Consider the following 21832-nt stretch of genomic DNA (forward strand, 5'->3'; position numbering starts at 1 on the left):
ATGTCCTCTGTTTTGATTGTCGCCCACCTTGTACTGTGTACACACTTGCAGGTGTGGGACCGTCCATCTTTCTAGCATCCTCATGTCCTCTCTTTTGATTAATCGCCCACCTTGTACTGTGTACACACTCGCAGGTGTGGGACCGTCCATCTTTGACACGTTCAGCCTGGATCTTAAAGAGGAGAAGAATGATTAGAGTATGAGCTCACACTCAAATCATATGGATGGTACATATGTGTGTGACTCAGTCTGATCCTGCTGCTGTGACACAGTGTACTAGACAGCTTATTTGTTAATATTTATATATTACGTATGTGTATGCATATGCACGTGCGTATAGGTGTGCTTGCACACATGTGCATACGTGGAATCCAGAGGACGGCCTCAGCCATCATTGTTAAGAACACTATCCACTTCCTTTGAGAGAGAGTCTGTCGCTGGCCTGTAGCTTGCCAAGGCCAAGCCGGCTGACCAACAAACCGCAGATTTCTTCCCGTTCCCCTCTCTAGCTGCGGATTACTGGTATCACCGATATGTGGGCCTTGAGTTTTTATATGGGTTCTGGGGATCAACTCATGAAAAGCAAGTGCTTCACTTATTGAGCTATCTCCCCAGTGCCTTGTTTGTAAAATTAGTTTCTTGATTAGCATATAAAGAGATCAGGACATCTCCGTCCATGTATACTGTCACACTTTGATCTTCTTCATCTTCCCTTCGTCTTCTCCCCTCCTTGGTGCTCCCATTCTTCTCAGATAGCTCCCTTTCCGCTTTCATGTCACGTGTGTCTCATTCCTAGACTGAGTAACTTAGAAACAAGGACAGCTATCTCTCATAGGGAATCCAAGAACCAGGTACACATGGTGTCGGGGAAGAGGTTATCCCTGCTCAAGATGGCACCTTATGTCTGTATTAAGACCATACTAAAGGTAGCAGGAGAGCTGGAGAGCCAGAAGGCTCTGTGATGTCTTTTATGAAGCTGTTAGCTCTGTTCATGAAGGTATAGCCCCTTATGACTTAACTTCCTAAAGGTTAAACCTCCTAATATCACTATGGTTGAGGTTAGGGTTTGACATGAGTTTTGAAGAGACACAAACTTTAAAATCAGAACAGTGGGGTCTGGAGCTCAGTGGACAGAAATGCTCACCACTAATGCAGAATTCCTAGCTTCCCTTCCCAGCATCTGTGTCAGGTGGTGTAGAACCACCTGTAACTCCAGCTCCAGGAGATTGCATGCTCTACGGCTGCTGGCGTCGGTGGGCACCTACACACACACATAAACTCATACAAGACAGATAAATAAATAACCTACACACACAGTTTATAAACTGATCCACATAAATAATAAATAACCTATACACACAGTTTATAAACTCATCCACATAAATAATAAATAACCTACACACATAAACTCACTAGACACTAGACAAATAAATAAATAATAAATGAATAACCTAGTATATGAACTCATACACATAGTATATGAACTTATACAGTACACAAATAAATAAACTATACGCACGCCTTTAATCCCGGCACTAGGGAGGCAGAGGCAGGTGGGTCTCTGTGAGTTCAAGGCCAGCCTGGTCCACAAAGTGAGTCCAGGACAGCCAAGGCTACACAAAGAAACCCTGTCTTGAAAAACCAAACCCCCCCCAAATAACCCCCCCCCCCCACATAATACATAAACTCTTACACTAGGCAAATAAATAAATAATCCCATATATATATACTCATATACTAGACAAATAAATAAGTTTTTTAAAATCAGAATTTTGTGGTGTGTGTGTGTGTGTGTGTGTGTGTGTGTGTGTGTGTGTGTGTGTTTCCCATACTCCTATGTACTGAGAAGGTGCAGAGTCAGTGATGTTCATCATGGTAGTAGGGAGCATACTTAATGTCTTTATGCTGGCTTCTGAATACAGTTCTCCACTAAACTAAACCTAGAGAAGCCCAGGATTGAAGCTGGGAAGTGAAGTGGCCCTCAGTAGCTTGCTGTGCCAGAAAGTAAAGAAACGGAGAAGAGTGATGGGAGCAGGACAGGCCTCAGAAACCAGCTCTCTCTGTACTCTTTAAAAATATTAAGGCCGTGAACAGTAAGTACTATATAGAGAGGAACTGTTAGAGATGACAGGAGATTGGCGAAACATGGTACCCACTGTGGTGGACGCTTCTGGGCAGGATTCTAGGTAGGGGAACAGGTTCTGATTTTTCTTTAGCTGTAATAGACTCTGTTAGGACCATGGGCATGCTTCAGTATGACCTAGAGATTAGGCAATGGGGTTCTGTTTCTGGGTTGTTTGTTTGTTTGTTTCGAGACAGGGTTTCTCTGTGTAGCCTTGGCTGTCCTGGATTCACTTTGTAGACCAGGCTGGCCTTGATCTCACATCGATCCACCTGCCTCTGCCTCGCGAGTGCTGGGATTACAGGTGTGCGCCATTGCACCAGCTGGTGTTCTGTTTCTGAAAGCCTCTTGACTGCCATCATTTAGGGGTAAAGGGACTTAGTGACTGCAGTGGCCTAAAACACCATGGGAAAAGAGTTCGTTATATGACGTAAATATACATAAATAGACATGCATAGGGATTAGAGTTTAGGGAGCAATGACAAAGAAATTGGGGTGAAAGGGGGAGAGAGTGTGTGTAAATAGTATGTAAGCATTCTTGCCAGTCTTACGTTCCTGGGAGCCTGACATTGTTTTAAAATAAAAAGCTAATGAATATTTAAGTAATTAGGTTCTTCCCCAAATCAACTCATTAGAAGTGTGCCAGACTGGAGAGATGGCTGAGCAGTCAGAGCACTGGCTGCGTTTCCAGAGGACCTAAGTGTGGTTCCGAGGACCCACATGGAAGCTTGTAGCCACCTATAACTCCAGTTCCAGGGCGCCTGGTGCCGTCCTCTGGACTCCGCAGCACCAGACTTACAGACAACGCAGTATATACATAATGCAGGCAAAACAAAAAAATAAAATCTTAAAAAAAAAATATATGCATAGCATGGGCTAGAGAGATGGCTCAGAGGTTAAAAGCACTGGCTGCTCTTCGAAAGGTCCTGAGTTCAATTACCAGCAACCACAACCATCTATAATGAGATCTAGTGGCCTATTCTGTCCTGTAGGCTCACATGCAGGCAGAACATTATATACATGATAAATAAAAATAAATCTTAAAGTAGGCATAGTAAGTGATGGTGTTATATAAAATTCTTGGAATCTCATATTTATGGACAAGTATGCATACTGTAGAGTTAAAGTCAAGAATGTAGAAGACTATATACCAGTTTTATAATTATGATCAGGGTATTTATTCCTCTCAGTAGTGTTTTTTCCTTTGAGAAATATACAGCAGTGCCTGGCTGTGGTGGCACACATCTTTAATCCCAGCACTCAGGATGCAGAGGCAGGAGGATCTCTGAGTTCAAAGCCAGCCTGGTCTACAGAGATTCTAGGACAGCTAGGGCTTCACAGGGAAACTCTGTCTCAACAAAAAACAAAGCAATTAATTTATCTTTGTTTGACTAGAAAAAGAGTAATGGAAAACAAACAAGAACACATAAAGGATTGAGTTAAATATTCCATCTAGGAACATGAATAATTACAACTTTTGTATACATTTTGTGGTTCTTTTAAAATTTTTATTCTTCTCAGATATTATATCTCAACTACAGTTTTCTCTCCCTTCCCTTCCCCCATCATTTTGTGGTTCTTAAAAATAATTAAGATCACAAAAATAAATAAATAAATAAGTAAATAAATAAAGCAAGTAAGTAAAAATAAAAGAAAGAAAAGGAAGGGGTGGGGAAGAAGCTGCCCTTTCTGAATGAGTGGTACAGGATTAGAAAGACAGTTGGTGAGATCTCAGAAAGTCGAGGATATCGAACCAAAGTGTGGGGTTTTTATCCTACTCACAGCACAGTATTTTCCTAGACTGGTGTTCATGTTTAAAACTGGTTAATTGAGAGCTATGAGCTTGAAACAGTAATGTTAGTGTAGTCTGTTTGTAAGTGCTTTTCAGAGTATAAAATTATGACTCCTATGCAGATATGAAACTTGTAGTTTAACATATTTTAAAGATTTGACTTTGAACTCCTGGAGGAAGCAAGCAGGTATTAAAACTGGTTAAAAAGAGAATGCGAAGACGTAGTGATCAGTATTAGTGCCTGTATAACCCTCTGGGATGGGAGGGATGGCAGCTGGGTCCCTTTCAGACCGGATGCCCACAGGGCTTCCTTCTCAACATTGAGTTGCCACAGTTTACCAAGTTGTTCATAGTTCAGACAGTGGGAAAAAAAATCACATAATGCTCTGCTATGTGTAGACTTTTTATAGTTTAAGTTTTTCTGTAGCATTCATGGTCTAGTATTTCATAAGGCTGAATGCTTTTGAGAACTTGAAACAGCCACATCTTAATGTAGTAAATAGAGGAGGGTGTAGTGGGGCATGGCGGTGATCCCAGCAACATGGAGGTGGACGGGGAGGGTCAACAGTTTAGGGCCAGTTTGGCTACATAGTGAGTTTGAGGCCAGCCTGGGCTACTTGAGAACCTGTTTCAAAAAACAAAGCACATCAACCGCCCACCCCAAGGTTTTTGCACGCACAGCCCTGAAGTCAGTCCTTAGAACTGAAAAAAACCAAAACAAAGTGTGTGAACTACAGCCGTCCTCCCACACAGTGCTTTGTAGAGTAGGAAGTGGAATGATTTTGTCTTTTTAATTGTGTCTCTTTTAAAGTCTGTGTGTATGGGTGTTTTGCTTGCATGTATGTCTGTGCATCACATTGACGTCTGGTACCTGTGGAGCTAGAGGTAGACAGCTGTGAGCCGCTAGGTGGGTGCTGGGACTTGAACTCTTAACTATTGAGCCATCTCTACTATTGAGCCCCAATTGAATCTGTTGTGCATGAGCAGATGCAGATCTTAGATATGTGGCTTTTTTTTTTTTACAAGCTCTCTAGGACAGCGCTTCTGGTGATTATGAGGAAGAAGTAATCTACATGGCACAAATCTTACTGCCTTTTGATGGGAGAGGCAAATGGGAACCCAGGGCTTAGGAGAAGAGAACTATGGGGCAGTCTACCAAATAAGGAGAGAGCTTGTTGTTAACCAGCTTACTGCTGTCTTGCTTATATTTAACCCTTTCCAGATCTGAGAGTGAATCTCTGTGTTACAGTGCTTACCTGGCATGCACAGGCCAGGGTCTAGTCAGCCTACACATCAGCCAATGAGCTGTTTCCTTCTTAAGTAACTTACTTTTGGGCCTTTGTTTTTGTTTTTTTAAAGATTTATTTATTTATTATTTTACAATAAATAACTTCCTGCACACCAGAAGGCACCATATCTCATTATAGATGGTTGTGAGCAAACATGTGGTTGCTGGGAATTGAACTCAGGACCTGAACTCAGGACCTCTGGAAGAACAGACAGTATGCTTAACCTCTGAGCCATCTCTCTAGCTCCCCGCCTGCTTTTAAAATAGACTCTTTTCAGTTTTTTTTCTCTCTTCACTGGGCTAGATCTTGAGAGTCCACAGGAGCCAACTGGGTTTTGTAGTGTGAAGGTAACTTAGACCTTGTCAGAATGTTTTTCAACCTCAGTTTGATTAGACTCTGCATCCTACACCCCCTGCAGTTGCCCAGTAGGGGGCAGCAACCAATGCTGCCAGGAAGTTTGCTAATGCCCTTGTGTTCTGGCTCCACAGCAAACCTCGATTCCAGACCCCTTGATATTTACCTAAAGCCTGAAGCAGGGTTTTCTGGTAATCAGACATATTTTCCTGTTGAACAGTAGTATTTCTGTCACTTCCTGATTGAAGCAAACAGTAGATTACTTAGAGTTACTTTTTATTTGGAAATTTCTTTCTAACTCAACCAAGAAGAAAAGGATATTTTAATTTACCCAGATATTATTTGAGATTTTTTTGAGATTTTTGTTTGTATTAAAACTTACCTGTAAATAGTAGCATTTAGGTTTAATTTTTCATATCATGTATTATTCATTTTCACTGAACTTTTCTTATAAATGGCCCTTTAAGTATGGGGTATTACTTCTGAGAAAATTACTAGCTCTGACTAGTCAGTGTGTGTCTGTGTGTGTGTGTGTGTGTGTGTGTGTGTGTGTGTGTGTGTGTGTCCATGCCATGTTTTCAGAGGCCGGCGGAAGATATTAGGTGCTGTCTTCTGTTGCTCTTTATCTTATTGCCTTGAATCAGGGTTTCAACAAACTTGGGGCTTGCCATTTCAGTTAGGTTGGCTTGCCAGTGAGCTCTTGCTTGTTTCTGCCCACCGCCGCCCCCCCCCCCCCCAATGTTGGATTACAGGCGTGGGTAGCCACATGTGGCTTTTGTGGTGAGGGTTTAACTTGGTCCTTACGCTTGCTGTGCAAAGCACAGTATCCACTGCTGGATCCTCAGCCTCTCCAGCCCTTTTAAAGACAGAGTCCCATGTGGCCCTGATGGCCTTGGACTTCCTGTATAGGCAAGGATGCTCTTGAGTTCTTAAGTCCTGCCTCTGTTTGCCAAGAGGCGGGACTCCAGGGCATATGCTGTCACACTTGGGGTTAGAGGCGTTGTCTGTGTAGTCAGAAAGAACTATTGATTTGTTCCTCGTGTACCATGTACGTGGTGGCATCTGTGCTTTTAGAGATGTGAGTTTTGATTGTTTTGGAAAGTAGTATTTAAGAAGTTGGTTATTTTATTTCTCTTTCTGGTAAATTTATTTCCTTGCTGATTTCACATAATTGAATGAAGGAATAAGAACAATAATTTGTATTCTAAACAATTCTAAACGTATTCTAAACTACAACGTTGAGGTATTGATCCTGTTTTCTCTGTCTCTGTAGGCACCAGAATTTCCTGAGTTCAGCACTCAAGTCCAGGAAGCTATCAATTCACTGGGGGGCAGTGTCTTCCCTAAGCTTAACTGGAGTGCCCCAAGGGTAAGAGCACATAAGGAAATCTCAGTATTTGAATAGTCATTTGTTTTGCTCTTTATTTCATCGTGTATTCCCATGGAGGATCTCATTATATTCCTAATTTCAGGAAAAATACTGTTGAGTTTATTATATTTTTTCTCTGTTGTTTTATTCTTTTGATTTTGCTCTGTGTACTTTCTGTGAAATACTGTGTATTCTGCCAAAAGACAGTCTGACCTCATGGGTTGCCAATTGTACTAGAATTCTGGGTGTATTCAAAGTCTGCATTTTAAAAACTTCACTGACTCAGTTGAGCAAGATTTTCTCATAGATTATTAGTAGTAGAACTGTCAGATGTCAAAGTACACGTCTCAAGAGAGCAGATACTCAGTTATGCGCACTGAGAGCCAAGGTGGTTCAGCGGTTAGTTCAGAAAACAGGATCAGTATGTCAGTGCTATAGCTGGGGTGTTAAAAACAAAATTGTTTAGAATACAAATTATTGTTCAGCAGTATTAGAAAGGTGCTAATAACTACGCTGGACCAGAGGGAGCTCAGTGGGTAAAAATACCGTCCCCCTCGCCTGGTGACTGGAGCTTAATCCCGGGGACCCACATGGCAGGAGAGAGCCAAGTCTTGAAAGTTGTCCTTTAACCTTAGTGTCAGTGTACACACACACACACACACACACACACACACACACACACGCCCATACACACACACACACACACTCACACACACACACACACACACACACGCCCATACACACACACACACACACACGCACATACACACATACGCACATGCACACATACCAGCTTGTGTACAGTGGCAGGAACTTTAGGATTCACTTGGGGCAGGGCTTTTGTTTCCCAAGTATTCAGTGTTTCCAGTGACTTTCATTTTGCAAACACTGTGCACTCCTCTGGTACATACTACTATGATTACTAACCTTTTCTTATTCCATATTATACCTTCCTTGGAATTGAAGGTTGCATTCTTTTTTTACTCGCCTGTGTGGTTTGCTGTGTACATACTGATGTTTTAGTGGAATTAAATATGATATTGGGTATACTTTTTTAAAACCAGAAGTTCTTTTTTTTTTAATTTGCCAAGCTGTGACTGTTTATTAACTGACCAGATTACAAAAATACCACAGGCATCCTCAGTTCATCCGTCTATTTATCTGGTCTTCACTCATCTCCACCTTCCACAAAGTGAGTTGTCTTTTTCTTCATTCCACCTCGTGGAGAAGACAGTTTGAAGGGCCACAGGAAGTTATTTGCTTCTTTGAAGAGTTTTCCAGCTGTATAGATCTCATGAATTAGATCCTCCATGCAGATGATGCCAAATTTACCAAGACACCGAGCAATCAAGGAATTATCTGTCAAGGCAATTCGCTTCTTATTGATTTTCCCATCACCTCGCTTGAAGATGAGCTCATTTACAGACGTCAGGTTGGGGTACCCCATGCAATGTACGGTTCCACAATCCTTAGCATGTTAATGGAGGCCTTGGTGAGCTTAACAAAGGTGCCATTGGAGAGCTGTCGAAGACGAAGAAGCTGCAATACTTTGAGGACCTTTGAGCTTACACCACTGATACCCTGAATTCTGATGACAAAGGCTAGTTTTGGTTCTGCAGGCACGTAGAAGTTTCCAGCTTTCCTTGCCATCCTAGCCACACGAATCTCAGTCCGGTACATCTGCTTGTCTCCTTGTGATAGCGCTTGGCCTTGTCATAGACGAGCTTCCTCCTCGCCTTTCAGTGTCTTCAGGGCAAACTTCTCCCACAGGCGCTTCACCTTCAACTCTGTGAAGTTCCTTTGCTTTTTCTCTAAGGGTTTCTAGCCCAGCAGGAACCTTCTTCTCTGGTACAGCCTCCATGGTTCCAGCCGGGAAAAGAGAGGAAGTTGGCGCATGCGCATTCCAAAAGTTCTTTTTCATTGGGAGAAATTATAAAGACTTTATCATGTAGAAGTATTTACATTCTTTTTTAGTTTCTTGGTCAACTTTTTATTTCTATATGAATAATGTTTTAAATTGTCTTTCTTTTTCATTAAAGATAGGAGATTATTTTTGGTTGTAAACTCCTTACTCACTTGCTCATTTGTTTACTGAGTGACTTTTATGCACCAGTGCTTTCTTCTATGGCATGTGGGTAATTGGACAGTGTTGGTAATTATTGGTGTTTTTCAGTGTGTGTTTAGCCTGTGCCTGGTCTGTCTATGGAAGTGTGACTTGATTCCCTTCTACTGAGCATTGTGCCTTTATGTCCACATTGCTAGCACAGCCACTGTCTGTTTAATTTTCTTCCGTTCTAATCAGATACACAGGGTCTTTTTTTTGAGCATTTTATTTTTTGTTTTTTGGAGACAGAGTTTCTCTGTGCAGCCTTGGCTGTCCTGGACTCACTTTGTAGACCAGGCTGGCTTTGAACTCACATCAGTCCACCTGAATCTGCCTCCTGAGTGCTGGGATTAAAGGCATGCGCCACCACGCCTGGCCGATATACAGGGTATTAAATGTCCTGAACATCCACATTCAAGTGTATGTCCATCAGTTTCCCCAAACAGAAAGGATGGGAAGGACTGCTTTGTTTTGTTTAATTTTTTGTTTGTTTTTTCAAGACAGTGTTTCTCTGTGTAGCCTTAGCTGTCCTAGACTCACTCTGTAGACCAGGCTGGCCTCAAACTCACAAAGATCTCTGCCTCCCAGAGTGTTGTGATTACAGGTGTGTGCTACCGCACCCAGCTGACTGTTTTTATTAATGACTACATTTATTTTAGAGAGTAGCTGCTTCTGTACCACTTGAATCTCTTAGCTGACATGTGTGACTTCATTAACCCTCCCTCCATCTTTTTTTTTTTCTTTCCAGCATAGGATTTCTCTGTGTAACAACACTGACTGTCCTGGAGCTCACTCTGTAGACCAGGCTGGCCTTGAACTCACAGAGATCTGCTTGCCTCTGCCTCCTGAATGCTGGAATTAGAGGTGTGTGCTACCACTGCCTGGCCTCTCTCCTTCTATTTTAATGGGAAAAACATTGGAGAGTATTTGGCCATGGGCTGAAATGTGTGGCTCCTCCCATCTCTGTATATAACTACATTTCTTTTAAAAATAATTACACTTGTTTGATTTGTGGGTGTCCTTGTGTATGCACAGTTGGAGGTCAGAGCACAATTTGTGGGACTTGCGTCTCTTCTCCCATGTGTGGCCCAGGGATTGAACTCAGGTGGTCAGGTTCGGTGGGAAAAGCCTTTACCTGCTGAACCATCGTGGTCCTCAGTGTGTATATCTGTGTGTCTGGCATGCCCTGGTCATGCTCTTTTTGTTGAGAAGGGTAATTTGACAGCTGACAGTTCTACTAAACTTTGCTCGACTGTTTTCTTTAAACCCTGAGGTACTGTGCACTATTGCTTTCATCTCTGGCTGAGCTGCCCTTGTGGGATGTGCCTTAACTCACCCGTGTTTGTTGTTTAGGATGCGTACTGGATAGCAATGAACAGCTCTCTGAAGTGTAAAACCCTCAGTGACATCTTCCTGCTTTTCAAGAGCTCTGATTTCATCACTCGAGACTTCACGCAGCCGTAAGTGTCTTGAGTAGCTCCCCTCCTGTTGGTAGCGTCTGCCCTCTTCGCTGCTGTCCTGCTTCATGGCCCTCAATGCAGAGTAAAGCAAACCGTCAAGGGCACATCCTCAGTTATGTGACGTCCTTCAGTAGGTCTCACATGCTAAAGGCTCCATGTGTCTTAGGGACACAATGAGCAGTGGCCACTTAGCGCTTGGGCTCTGGGGACCTTGAGTTTCCAAGCTCTGTCAGGTGATTGTGACGCACAGGTGCATGAGGGTCTGAGTGTCAAGATTGATGGTCAGGCTGCCAGGCGGGAACAGCCGCAGATCTACGCAGGGTCAGCTGCAGGCTTCACTTTTCCTGTTCTTCACTTGATGACTGTGGACATATGCTTTTAAAAGTGCGGGTTGAATTATAACACTTAGAATGAATCTACATAATATTTGCTGACTGCATTATTTGCCCACATATCAGCATTCTCCGTGATTTATCAAGTCAGAAGACTGCTTTTATTAGTTATTTTATTGATTGTCACTTCAGTATGACAAAACATGAAAAAACACCTGATGTTCAGTTAACAATTAGAGGAAAAAGCTGAGTCAGTAAATCCATTTGTAAAGGGCTTAGATTAAAGAGAAATAAATTTGACCAGGGGACTTTATTTGTCTTAACAATTTACACTCTGCTACATCCAGTGTAATAGTTTTCTTAAAATTATCGCAAAACTGGGTATGACAGTACACCCCCTGTCTGCAGGGTGTATTCCCATATACCTCCAGTGGATGCCTGAAATCATAGACAGTAGTGAGCACCATATATATGCTTCTCCTACGCATATATCCATCCCTATGATAAGTTCCGCCTTTTCCCTTCCAGGAGGCAGGTTATGGCTTCTCTTGACATATCTGACTTGCTGGCACCTGGAGGTCATTATTACTGTAAAATAGGGTTACTTGAGCACAAGTCTCAGTACCAAGGTAGTCAAACGGATGACTAAGACCGCCGCCACATTACAGTGAGTGGGTGGTCCATAAAGAGAAGAGGGTGGGTCTCGTCTTGGCAGCAAAATGTACACGGGATCTTAGTCTAAAACTTGGAAGTTGTTCACTTCGGGAATTTTTAGATAAATGATTGTAACCACAGGTAACTAAAACTTCTGGTAAGACTTACATAATCCTAAATGGAGTTCGGCAAACATCTCGGGAGTAAAATTGTGTGTGTTCGTGCGGACTTGACATAGCCATATCCTTACTGCTTTTCAGCTTTCTTATTTAGATGGCAGTGTGTATGATTTAGGTAGTGTCTCAGTTACCTTTTGCTATGTGACATGCTGTGACTAAGAAAGGGTTTGTTTGGGTGTATGGTTGCAGAGGGTTAGTGTCGTGATGGCAGGGAGAGGGCACGGTGGCAGGCGCAGCTGAGCGCTCACATCTTCAGGAAGCAGAGAGGTGGTAGAGGGCTTTGAAACGTCAAAGCACGCCCCAGGGATGGAGTTCTTTCAGCAAGGACATGCCTCCTAAACTGCCTAAACAGTGCACCGGTGGGGACCACATGCCTCCCGTGGTGTCCAGTGTCTGTGACTTCAGAGGACATCTCATTCAAGCACCACAGGTGGCTTAATTTTTAAATACAGTGGTTTGCCTCTTTATAGAAGATTTATGAAAATTCTAATGAACACATCTAATCACTGTCACTTCCCTTTTATTTTATCTTTTCCTTTCTACTGATAGTTGAAAAATCTAAAGAAATGGCACCTGCATGTTAAAAACTCATTTTGTCAGAAAAGCTATACCGCCAAAACTTTGATGTTATTTTTCCTTTGCTCAAAATTTGTCCTCTGTCTTTCTGCTCATGATTTAATTTTTTTCATACAATAATACCTTGTTATATGAAAGAGTGCGAAGCACAATGTTGTAATCTTCCAACCTTTTTTTTTCCCCTGAAGAGAGAATTTTTACTATGATCGAGTTGTTCCCATTTCTGCTAGAGCGAGTTCCTGGACAGGCTGATCTTTCTGTTGACCTTTCAGCCCGGCCTCTACATGGCTCAGCACCACCCTCCCCTTTCATGGGCATGCTAGCCATCTGGTTAATCATCTCCATAAGAGCAAGCTTACAGCAGTAACCTCTGATACCACAGGCTACTTATTTCAAAAATTACATAAATGTTAAACCAGTTAAAAATAATGATATAGGGTGGTAGAATGCAAATACATATTAAAATGTTTATTTTTAAGTAGTAGTATGACGACTAACCAAGGATGTAGGAGTATAGAAGCATTTTAAAAATATATTTTATTAGTTTATTCATATTACATCTCAGTTGTTATCCCATCCCTTGTATCCTCCCATTCCTCCCTCCCTCCCATTTTCCCCTTACTCCCCTCCCCTATGACTGTGACTGAGGGGGACCTCCTCCCCCTGTATATGCTCATAAGGAATCAAGTCTCTTATAGAAGCATTTTTTAAATTGGGGCTAGGGAGGTGGATCAGTCAGTAGAGTGCAAGCCTCAGGGCCTGAGTGTGGGTCTCCACAACTCACATAAAGCTGGGTATGGTGGTCCTCACCTGAACCCCTGGCAGCAGGGGTGGAGGAGTGAGTCTGTGGGAAGCCTGGAGCTTGGTGGCCAGCTGGCATGGCCATTCAGGGCCTGGGCCACAGTGGGTGGGGCTGATGGGGAAAGATGAGGAGATGTGGCCTTGTTGAAGGAGGTGTCATCAGGGGTGGGCTTTGAGGTTTCAAGAGCCAACTCCATTTCAGTGTCTCTTTCTCTCCTTGTGCTTGTGGGTCTGGATGTAAGCTCTTAGGTACTGGTCCTTTGCCATGTCTGCCTGGTTGCTGCCATGCTCCCTACCATGATGGTCATGGATTCTACTCCTCTGGAACCATGATCCCCCAAATTAAATTCTTCCTTTTATAAGTTGCCTGGGTCGTGTTGTTCTGTCTTAGCAATAGAAAAGTAGGTATAACACTTATTATAGAACCCAGGGTCTTGGTGTTGCTTTTTTTCTTGACCTCTGGTCCACTAATTGCTTTCTTCCTTCTTCTCTTTCTTTCTTATTGTCTCTCTGTCTCTGTTTCTCTCTGCCCCTCCCTCTCCCTCCTTCCTTCTTCTCTTCCTCTTCTTTTTTCTCTTTTTGGCTTTATTTTCTTACACACTGTAGTCCAGGCTGGCCTGGAACTTACTGTGCAGCTCATAGTAGCACTCCTAGGTCAGCTCAGCCTCCCGGGTCATGGGATTACAGGCGTGCAGCACCACACCAAGCAGCTGGGTAACCTGTCTTTTCTGCTGGGTGTCGATGATCTAATCCAGAGTATTTTGCTTTTCTCTGTGGTGTCACAACATAGGAACTCTATTCATATTCTTAGTTCTTATTATGCTGCTGGCCCTGGGGGGGAAAGGGCAGTTATTTTTAAAGAATGGAACGGTTGTATTAATTTTTATTAACCTGACATTTCATGGCCTCAATTTCAATGAACATAAAACAACTTGTAAGCTTTATTTTTGCTTAAGAAAATTTAAATATACTCAAAGCTAGCTCTGGAGTATAGCTCCTTTGGGTACTCAAGGGATTTTTGCTTTTGAGGGAAAATGAAGTCTTTAGATAGCACCTCTGTGAGCTGTGAAAGAAGTTTCCTAACTTTCTTATGGAAATAAGATTTGGTTAATTGTAGATTTTCTTTTCTTTTTCAGCACTGACACTGCTTGAGGCTAAAGTCTTGACAGTATGTGCATTGTGCATCTCTCTCTGTGTCCCTCTGTCCCCTCCCCCCTGTGCCTTCCTACTAAGCTTATCCTAGAGTTTCAATAAAACTAGCACCTCTATCCATGAGAGACATGGCACAGCTTGTGACTGAGTGCCTCTTCCCCATGAGCCTTGGTGGCCTCATGCGATAAAGGTAGATGTTGACGGCAGCACTTACCGCAAGGGTTAGAAGAGATCCAGCTGGGAAGCGTCCAGTGCTTGGTGCGTGTAAACCTTTGCTACTGTAGGAACAGAGTCCACTGGTGGCTTAACAAAGCGCACTGTGTACCTTTCTTTTGAAATGTGTTGTAGATTATATCATTTGGTCCCCAGTTATTAGTGGTAATAGAATCTGCTTTTTATGGGTTTCGGCCAGTTGAGTATGTTTATTTTGCAACATAAAACATAAATGATTGCAGAGTGCCAGCATGGTCACATGTTCAGTGAAGCAAGGCTTTTATGCTTGGCTTGTGGTTGAGTGACTTGAGGCTCCCCTCCCCCAAATTGCATCCAAGGCTTCCTCCTTGCTAAGCTTCAGGTTACCACCTAACTACCCACCACCCTCAAGACAGCTTTAAAAAGGTTTTGTGTGTGTGTGCCAGAGAATTTCTGGGCTTTCGTTAGTAGGGTTCTTGATCCCCAGCACCTCTGTGTTAGGTCAGTCATTCTGCTATGACAGAACAAGGGGGAAAAAATCACAGTTTGGGGCTTTAATCCCAGGTGTGCGCGCCCCCCCTCGTGGCTGCGTGCCTGTGGTCAGGCGGAGCATCATGGTAGAGAGGTGCCCACCTCGTGGGACCTGGGAGGCAGAGACAGAGAAAGGAACTTCAAATACCCCATTAAATCTTCATCCTACCCGCTGGAGACCAGGTGCTGAGCACATGAACTTGTGAGAGACACCTCACATTGAAACCACGAGAGCCACAAAGGGGGAAGGACTTTTTGTGAAGCTTGGGCTGTTTTGATTATATCAGTTCCTCAGGCTGTTTTGAGGATTAAATGAGACGACATAGTGCATAACACCGAGTGAGGCTTAATCACTGTGGACTGTGTTTGCATTAGTCCTTTGTTTCTGGTTACTGTCTATGAAATCTAATTCTCACATTAATTATGAAAATGTCTGTGCATAAACTAACAAGTTAAAAAATGCTCAATTGCATGTTTTTCTCTCCAAAGATTCATCCACTGTACTGACGATTCTCCAGATCCTTGTATCGAGTACAAGGTAAGCAACTCTCCTCCCTTTCTGACCGACACTCCCAGACGGAGATCATGGAATAGTGCTGCATATTCGTGAATGAAGGAAAAGTTTTGGACTAATTTCTCTGGCAACATAGAAGCAGTAAAAATTTAAATTTAAGAAATGTGTCATACATGTAGAAAAATATGCATTATTTAGGTGAGGCATGGTGGTGCACGTCTTTAATTCCAGTAGAGGCAGGCGGAGCACTGAGTTCAGGACGGGCTGGTGTACAAAGCAATTTTCAGGCCAGTCAAGGCCACAGACTGAGACCCTCGTCTCAAACAAACGACACACACACACACACACACACACAGAGATAGAGAGATAGATAGAGAGACAGAGAGAGAGAGCGAGAGAGCGAGAGAGAGAGCACACACACACAGAGAGAGAGAAAGAGAGAGAGAGAGAGCGCACATACACACACGCACACATACACACACGCACACATACACACACGCACACATACACACACGCACACACGCACACATACACACACGCCCTCCTGCATGTAGCTGGCTTGAGCAGGCCCACTCCCAGGGACACACTTCCTCCAACAAGGCCACACCTCCTAATAGGGCTACTCCCTGGTGACTAAGCGTTCAGATCTATGAGGCTGTGGGGGACATTCTATTTCAAACCACCACAGAGAGCAAAGGAATATGTACTATTTGTAGACTATATATTAGGAGATACACACTATACACAGAGAATATACACATGACTTTCTCCTTTCCACCCAACCAGATCTAGTACAGAGCCCGTCCCTTAGATCGGCCTTTGTCTGCCAGCCAGGGCCACCATCTACCAGCTCCTCCATAGCCTTCAAAATAGCTCACAAGCTGGAAACTTAGCTCTGAAATTGGGGGTGGGAAGCACGGTGGGGGACAACGCAGATTCAGGCTGTACTGCCAGGAACAGAAGCACCTCACGGTGCCTCTCTGTAGCATCCATCCGTCTTACAAAGAGCACGCAGAAGAATGGAGAGCGGCGACGGAGCTTTAGTAAAAATTGTAAAACTCTAGACTTTACTCCAGTTTAAAAAGTACATACAAATACCTCTCAGATGGGCAATATTCTTAAATTCAGCTAACTTCCTCACTACTTAGTTAATTCTGATCCTTAAAATGCTACATAGTAGGCTGTTACTTATCATTGCTGTTGATTCTTTTTGAATTTGCACTGTCAAAATATAGTGTCTTTGAAAAGTTTGAAGCAACTGTGGTCATCTTTGTTTTAATTCTAAAACATTTTTTTTTCTTTTTTGCAATCCTCAAACCAAACCATTTGTTGACCATGAATGTCTCTGTAGCTGTGAACCACGTGAGGAGTAGGTAGGGAGTGATGTGGGGACCAGCAGAGGGCTCCTCGCAGGGGTGCCACCACCCTGGGAGTGCTGTAAGCTCAAGGCTGTCACCGGCAAGCAGAGCATAAATAATACTGGTGGGCAGGTGTGGGCAACAGGGGTATCATAGGACAGCCACCTTGGAGAGTTATCAGGAGCATGGAGACACCAGGACAGAGAGGACACAGGACACGTGGGGTTATGGAGACACAAAGTGGGTAGTGGGCAACATAGGACATGCCAAGGTGACACAAAGAACTAAGGATGCTATTCTGGGCTTCCCTCTCCATCACTTATGACCTAGGCTTGCAGGCAAGACTCTGCAGCGTCTCGCAGGACTCTGAGGACAGCATCTGCAGATCTAAGGCTGAACTGTGCCTTCCGGGTCCTTGTCATAGATACAGCTGCCCACAGCGCCGGTGTTCACTCCCTTGGGTCCAAAGAGTATTCCATAGCAAGGCTTGTGGCAGTAAGGCTGGCCATCATGCTCAGCATGCCCGCCTGGGGTCAGTGTCTTAGAGAAATGCTCACAGCGCAGGCAGGGCCGGTGCCAGTCCTTGCCCAGGGAGGTCACCTTCTCAGCAAAGTATACTCTCTTGTTGCATTGAGGGCACATGTTGGGTTCCCGAGTGAACGTGGTGATACTAGAGGCTTTGCTGGGACCCTTGGGGGCCCACTGGTCTTCATTCAGCTCCTTGGTTCGCACCACAGGGGCCTCAATGGGGCCAGTGACCTGAGGAGCCTCTGTCAGAGGCTTCTCATAAATGTAGGAACCAGCGCCCCCTATATACACGCCTTTGGGTCCAAACAGTGTAGTGTAACAGGGCTTGTGGCAGAAGGGCTTCCCATCATGCTCAGCGTGGCTGCCAGGGGTCAGTGTCTTGTTGCAGCACTCACACTTGAGACAGAACTTGTGCCAGTCCGTGCCGAGGGAGCTCACCTTCTCGGTGAAGTAAACTGTCTTGTCACATTTGGGACACTTGGAAGCCATGGTCGGTGAGCTTGGGCCGTCCACATCCTCCGCCTGTGCCCTAATTCTAAAACATTTTCATATTTGCTTTTATAATTTCTTTTCTTTTCTTTTTTTTTTGCCTTTTGTCTTTTGAGACAGGGTTTCTTTCTCCGTGTAGCCTTGGCTGTCCAGGACTTGCTTTATAGACCAGGTTAGCCTTGAATTCACAGAGATTCCTGTGCCTCCGCCTCCCTGAATGCTGGGATTACAAGGTGTGCACCACTGTGCCCAGCCCTTATAATATCTTAGAAGTAGTACCATGATTAAATTTTTTCTTAATTATTTGCTTCTAGACATCTCTGTATATACATATTTTCAAAATTTGTCTACAGACTGGGGTTACAGTTAAACAGTAAAGTATGTGCCATGCTTTAGGCCCTGGGCTTGTTCCTTAGCATCACAACGAAAAATATTGTTCACTGTACTCACTGTATTAAATATTCTTTATGTTGAATATTTATATTGATAAATCTTCTATGAGTATATTATAAATATAGAATATTGATTTTATTGGTTACTAGGCCACTAAACAGTTGCTGGGTCTTAGAGCACTTGTTACTAGGATATTTACAAATGTGGGGGGCTCCCCCCCAATTTCCAGACTGCATTTTCCCATGTCATTATCCAATCTTTTATAGCATATTTATATGTATATTATGTATTTATATCTACTGTTTTGCCAGACAACTTACTGTGACACTCTTGCTATGTACACGCCTGGTGCTAGATGCACAGGGACTGCACAGATTGCTTCTGTAGTCTTTCACTGAGGGCATCGTTTCAGGCTAAGATTACTAACCAGTCCTTTGCTGCTGCATTGCTTTTGTTTTGATACAGCATTATCATGGTAAGACATGGGAGTTAAAACTAGGAAAGTGATGTTTCTAAGTAATTGAAGTGAAAAATGTCTCAAGCAGAATCCCAGGTAGCATATGTTTCTGTCTGTATTTTTTTAAATTTTCCCATATGCTACGTGCTTGTGTGTCCCTGGACTACTTCTAGAAAGACAAATAAGACGCAGAAAGCTCTGCTTGCTTCTGAGGACAACAGAAGAACTGGCAAGGAGAGAGGCCTTGCCATTTTGTGCTTTAAGAGCCAACTATTGGGGGGGGGGGGTGGAGAGATGGCTCAGAGGTGAAGAACACTGCCTGCTCTTCCAAAGGTCCTGAGTTCAATTCCCAGCAACCATATAGTGGCTCATAACCATCTATAATAAAATCTGGTGCTCTCTTCTGGCTTGCAGGTGTACATTCAGGCAAAACATTGTATACATAATAAATGAATAAATTTTTTTTAAAAAGAGCCAACTATTGTATGTGTTACTTGTTGCTATTAGTGTGTTACAGTTGCTTATTTGTTGCTAAGTAAAAATAGCATAGCCATATTAAAGACACACATACCCCAGGATCACCTTGTAATACATTAGAATGTATACTATTTCAGTTTGAGGCTCACAGAGGTTTTTTGTTTATTTTTAATTTTTTAAAATTTAAATTTGTTCATTTTATCTTATGTGTGAATATTTTACTGTGTACCATATGTGTGCTTAGTACCCACAGAGATGAGAAGAGGTCATTGATCCCCTAAAATGAGTTACAGGAGGTTGTGGACCAACATGTGGATGCTGGGACTTGAACCCAGGTTCTCTGCATTGGCAACAAGTGCCCTTAACTGCAGAGCCATTGCTCCAGTCCCTCGTTGTGCTTTTTGTTTGTTTGCTTTGGTTTTTTGAGACAATGTTTCTCTGTGTAGCCTTGGCTGTCCTGGACTTGCTTTGTAGACCAGGCTGGCCTCGAACTCAGAGATCTGCCTGCCTCTGCCTCCTGAGTGCTGGGATTACAGACATACACCACTGTGCCTGGCTTTGTCATGTTTTCAAAATACCACATTTGCAAGGCTTGACCCAGAGCTCACAGTAATTAAAGATGAGCTAAATATATTTTGAAGTCTTAAGACATTTAATAAAAAGCTTTTCTTTAAGAAGAGGAAATTATTACCAGAAAATTTAAATACCAGAAAACTTGAGGAACCAGTACCTAGCAGCTGTGTCCTCAGTGGTAACATTTTGGTCCTACCCTTTCTTTAAGAGGAAGGAAGGGCAGGGAAAGAGGGGAGAGTTTGACACTCTCAGAAGTAGTTATGTACCATCTTAAAGCCTTTTATAGACACTGTGTGATAATCCACCCCAGAACTTCAATGCTAAAATTTATATATTTACATATATGTATGTATGTATGTATGTATGTATGTATGTGAAGGAGAGAACTGATTCCCACTGCTTGTTCTTTGACCACCACATGCACTTGTTTGCTCACAGGTGTGCACGACTCCCCCACCCCCCCACCCTAAACAAATATATAATAAACATTTTTGTTTTTAAAAGAGGAAGATAACTATGTTGTACATTTTAGAATCTTGTTCTTTATATGGTTGATACACACACACACACACACACACACACATACACACACACATATATATATATATTCCTCAAGAGGTGCACAGTATATAGGCAACAGGGCAGCTTGTGACCCAGAGATGGTGAGAGCTCTCAGAGTGATGAGTAAGTTCTAGCTGGGATGCACCTAGGGCTTTAAGCTTCTCATGCAAGTGCTCAACCACTGAGCCAAACCTGAACCCCAGTTTTGACAGGGGTGCATTTTGTCCTAGTATTTCAGAACAGTTTCTTTTCTTTTCTTTTTTTTTTCTTTTTCAGAATAACAGGTCTCAGCTCTGTTGCCTGCAGCCCCTGTCACAGCTCCTATTTAAAGAGGCCTCTTTTTCTCAAAACCACTTTTAATGGCAATCATTATGATAAAGTCTTGATGTGAAAGGCTCTTTTTATATACTTATCTTGTATTTATTCCTTTGTCTATAGCTTGTCCTCCGAAAATGGTGTGAATTAATTCCTGGGGCTGAATTCCGATGCTTTGTCAAGGAAAACAAGCTTATTGGTGAGTTCTTTTTATCCTTGAAGAGAATCTTTAATGTGTGTGTGTTTTCAGGAATCAAACCCAGATCCTGGTACATACTAGGCACATGCTTTCTTATACCCTAGCCCCAATGTAGCCTTTAAGAGAAGATGACTGGCAAAGTGGTCCATGGGTAAAGGCCACCAAGCCTGATAACACGAGGCCAGTCCTGGAGTCCACGTGGTGCAGGAAAGAAATAACTCCCACCGCTTGTTTTTTGACCACCACGTGCGCTTGTTTGCTCACAGGTATACACAAGCCTACACACACACACACACACACACACACACTAAACAAATATATCATAAACTTTTTTGGGTTTTTGTTTGTCTGTTTTGTTTTTTTGTTTTTGTTTTTGTTTTGTTTGTTTGTTTGTTTTGTTTTTCGAGACAGGGTTTCTCTGTGTAGCCTTGGCTGTCCTGGACTCACTCTGTAGACCAGGCTGGTCTTGAACTCACAGCGATCCGCCTGCCTCTGCCTCCCGAGTGCTGGGATTAAAGGCGAGCATTTTTGTTTTTAAAAGAGGAAGATAACTGTTGTATATTTTAGAATTTTGTTCTTTATATGGTTAAGTTATATTTCATTATGAATATATTTTATCATTATGTTGACCATATATATCAGAATATCACATTATTTGCTAAATATGTACAATTATCATGTTTCATTAAAAAATAAAATAGCCAAAGATATAAAACAAACTTTTGATAGAAATAACTTCCGTTATTAGAATAGCAGGATGGTCAGTTTTACTGCTGGCTGCTGCCTCTGTTTCATGGCCCTGAGCCCATGTTCAGTTTCCACACAGGAAGGTGGCATTTCCTGTCTTGTCTGGACTCTCTAGATGGGAGGGCAGCTGTTTCCATTCTCAGCACACACTGTCTGTAATAGTACCTGTGTTCTGTTAGAAAGTTTTGTATTGCTAGCAGTAAAGCAGTAATGTGCTTATTACAGACATTGTAAAAAGCCAAGTTTTATCAATCTTTCTTTTTTAAAGACATTTTATTTAGGTGTATGTGTGTGTCTGTGTGGGGCTATGTGCA

General features: G+C 42.8%; 2 protein-coding genes and 1 pseudogene across 3 annotated transcripts in view; 1 reads left to right on the top strand and 2 right to left on the bottom strand.

Annotated features, from left to right (window-relative positions):
- CDC123 (cell division cycle 123) overlaps positions 1–21832 on the top strand; it is a 55338-nt gene that overhangs the window by 14764 nt on the left and 18742 nt on the right. The window contains exons 5-8 of the mRNA XM_084784038.1: positions 6831–6926; positions 10384–10490; positions 15397–15445; positions 20696–20771. Coding sequence (XP_084640164.1) covers positions 6831–6926; positions 10384–10490; positions 15397–15445; positions 20696–20771 — 328 coding nt within the window. The remainder of the gene's footprint in view (positions 1–6830; positions 6927–10383; positions 10491–15396; positions 15446–20695; positions 20772–21832) is intronic.
- Positions 8067–8822, bottom strand: LOC311598719 (large ribosomal subunit protein uL30-like; annotated as a pseudogene). The gene has a single exon. The product of its transcript is annotated as a large ribosomal subunit protein uL30-like (transcript).
- Positions 15943–19094, bottom strand: LOC311597560 (cysteine-rich protein 2-like). Its single transcript, XM_084781769.1, has one exon. The coding sequence runs from the start codon at positions 17794–17796 to the stop codon at positions 17167–17169; it is 630 nt and encodes a 209-aa protein (XP_084637895.1). The 5' UTR covers positions 17797–19094; the 3' UTR covers positions 15943–17166.

Source organism: Acomys minous (genome assembly GCF_964271855.1).
Source record: "Acomys minous genome assembly, chromosome: 5".
NCBI lineage: Eukaryota > Metazoa > Chordata > Mammalia > Rodentia > Muridae > Acomys > Acomys minous.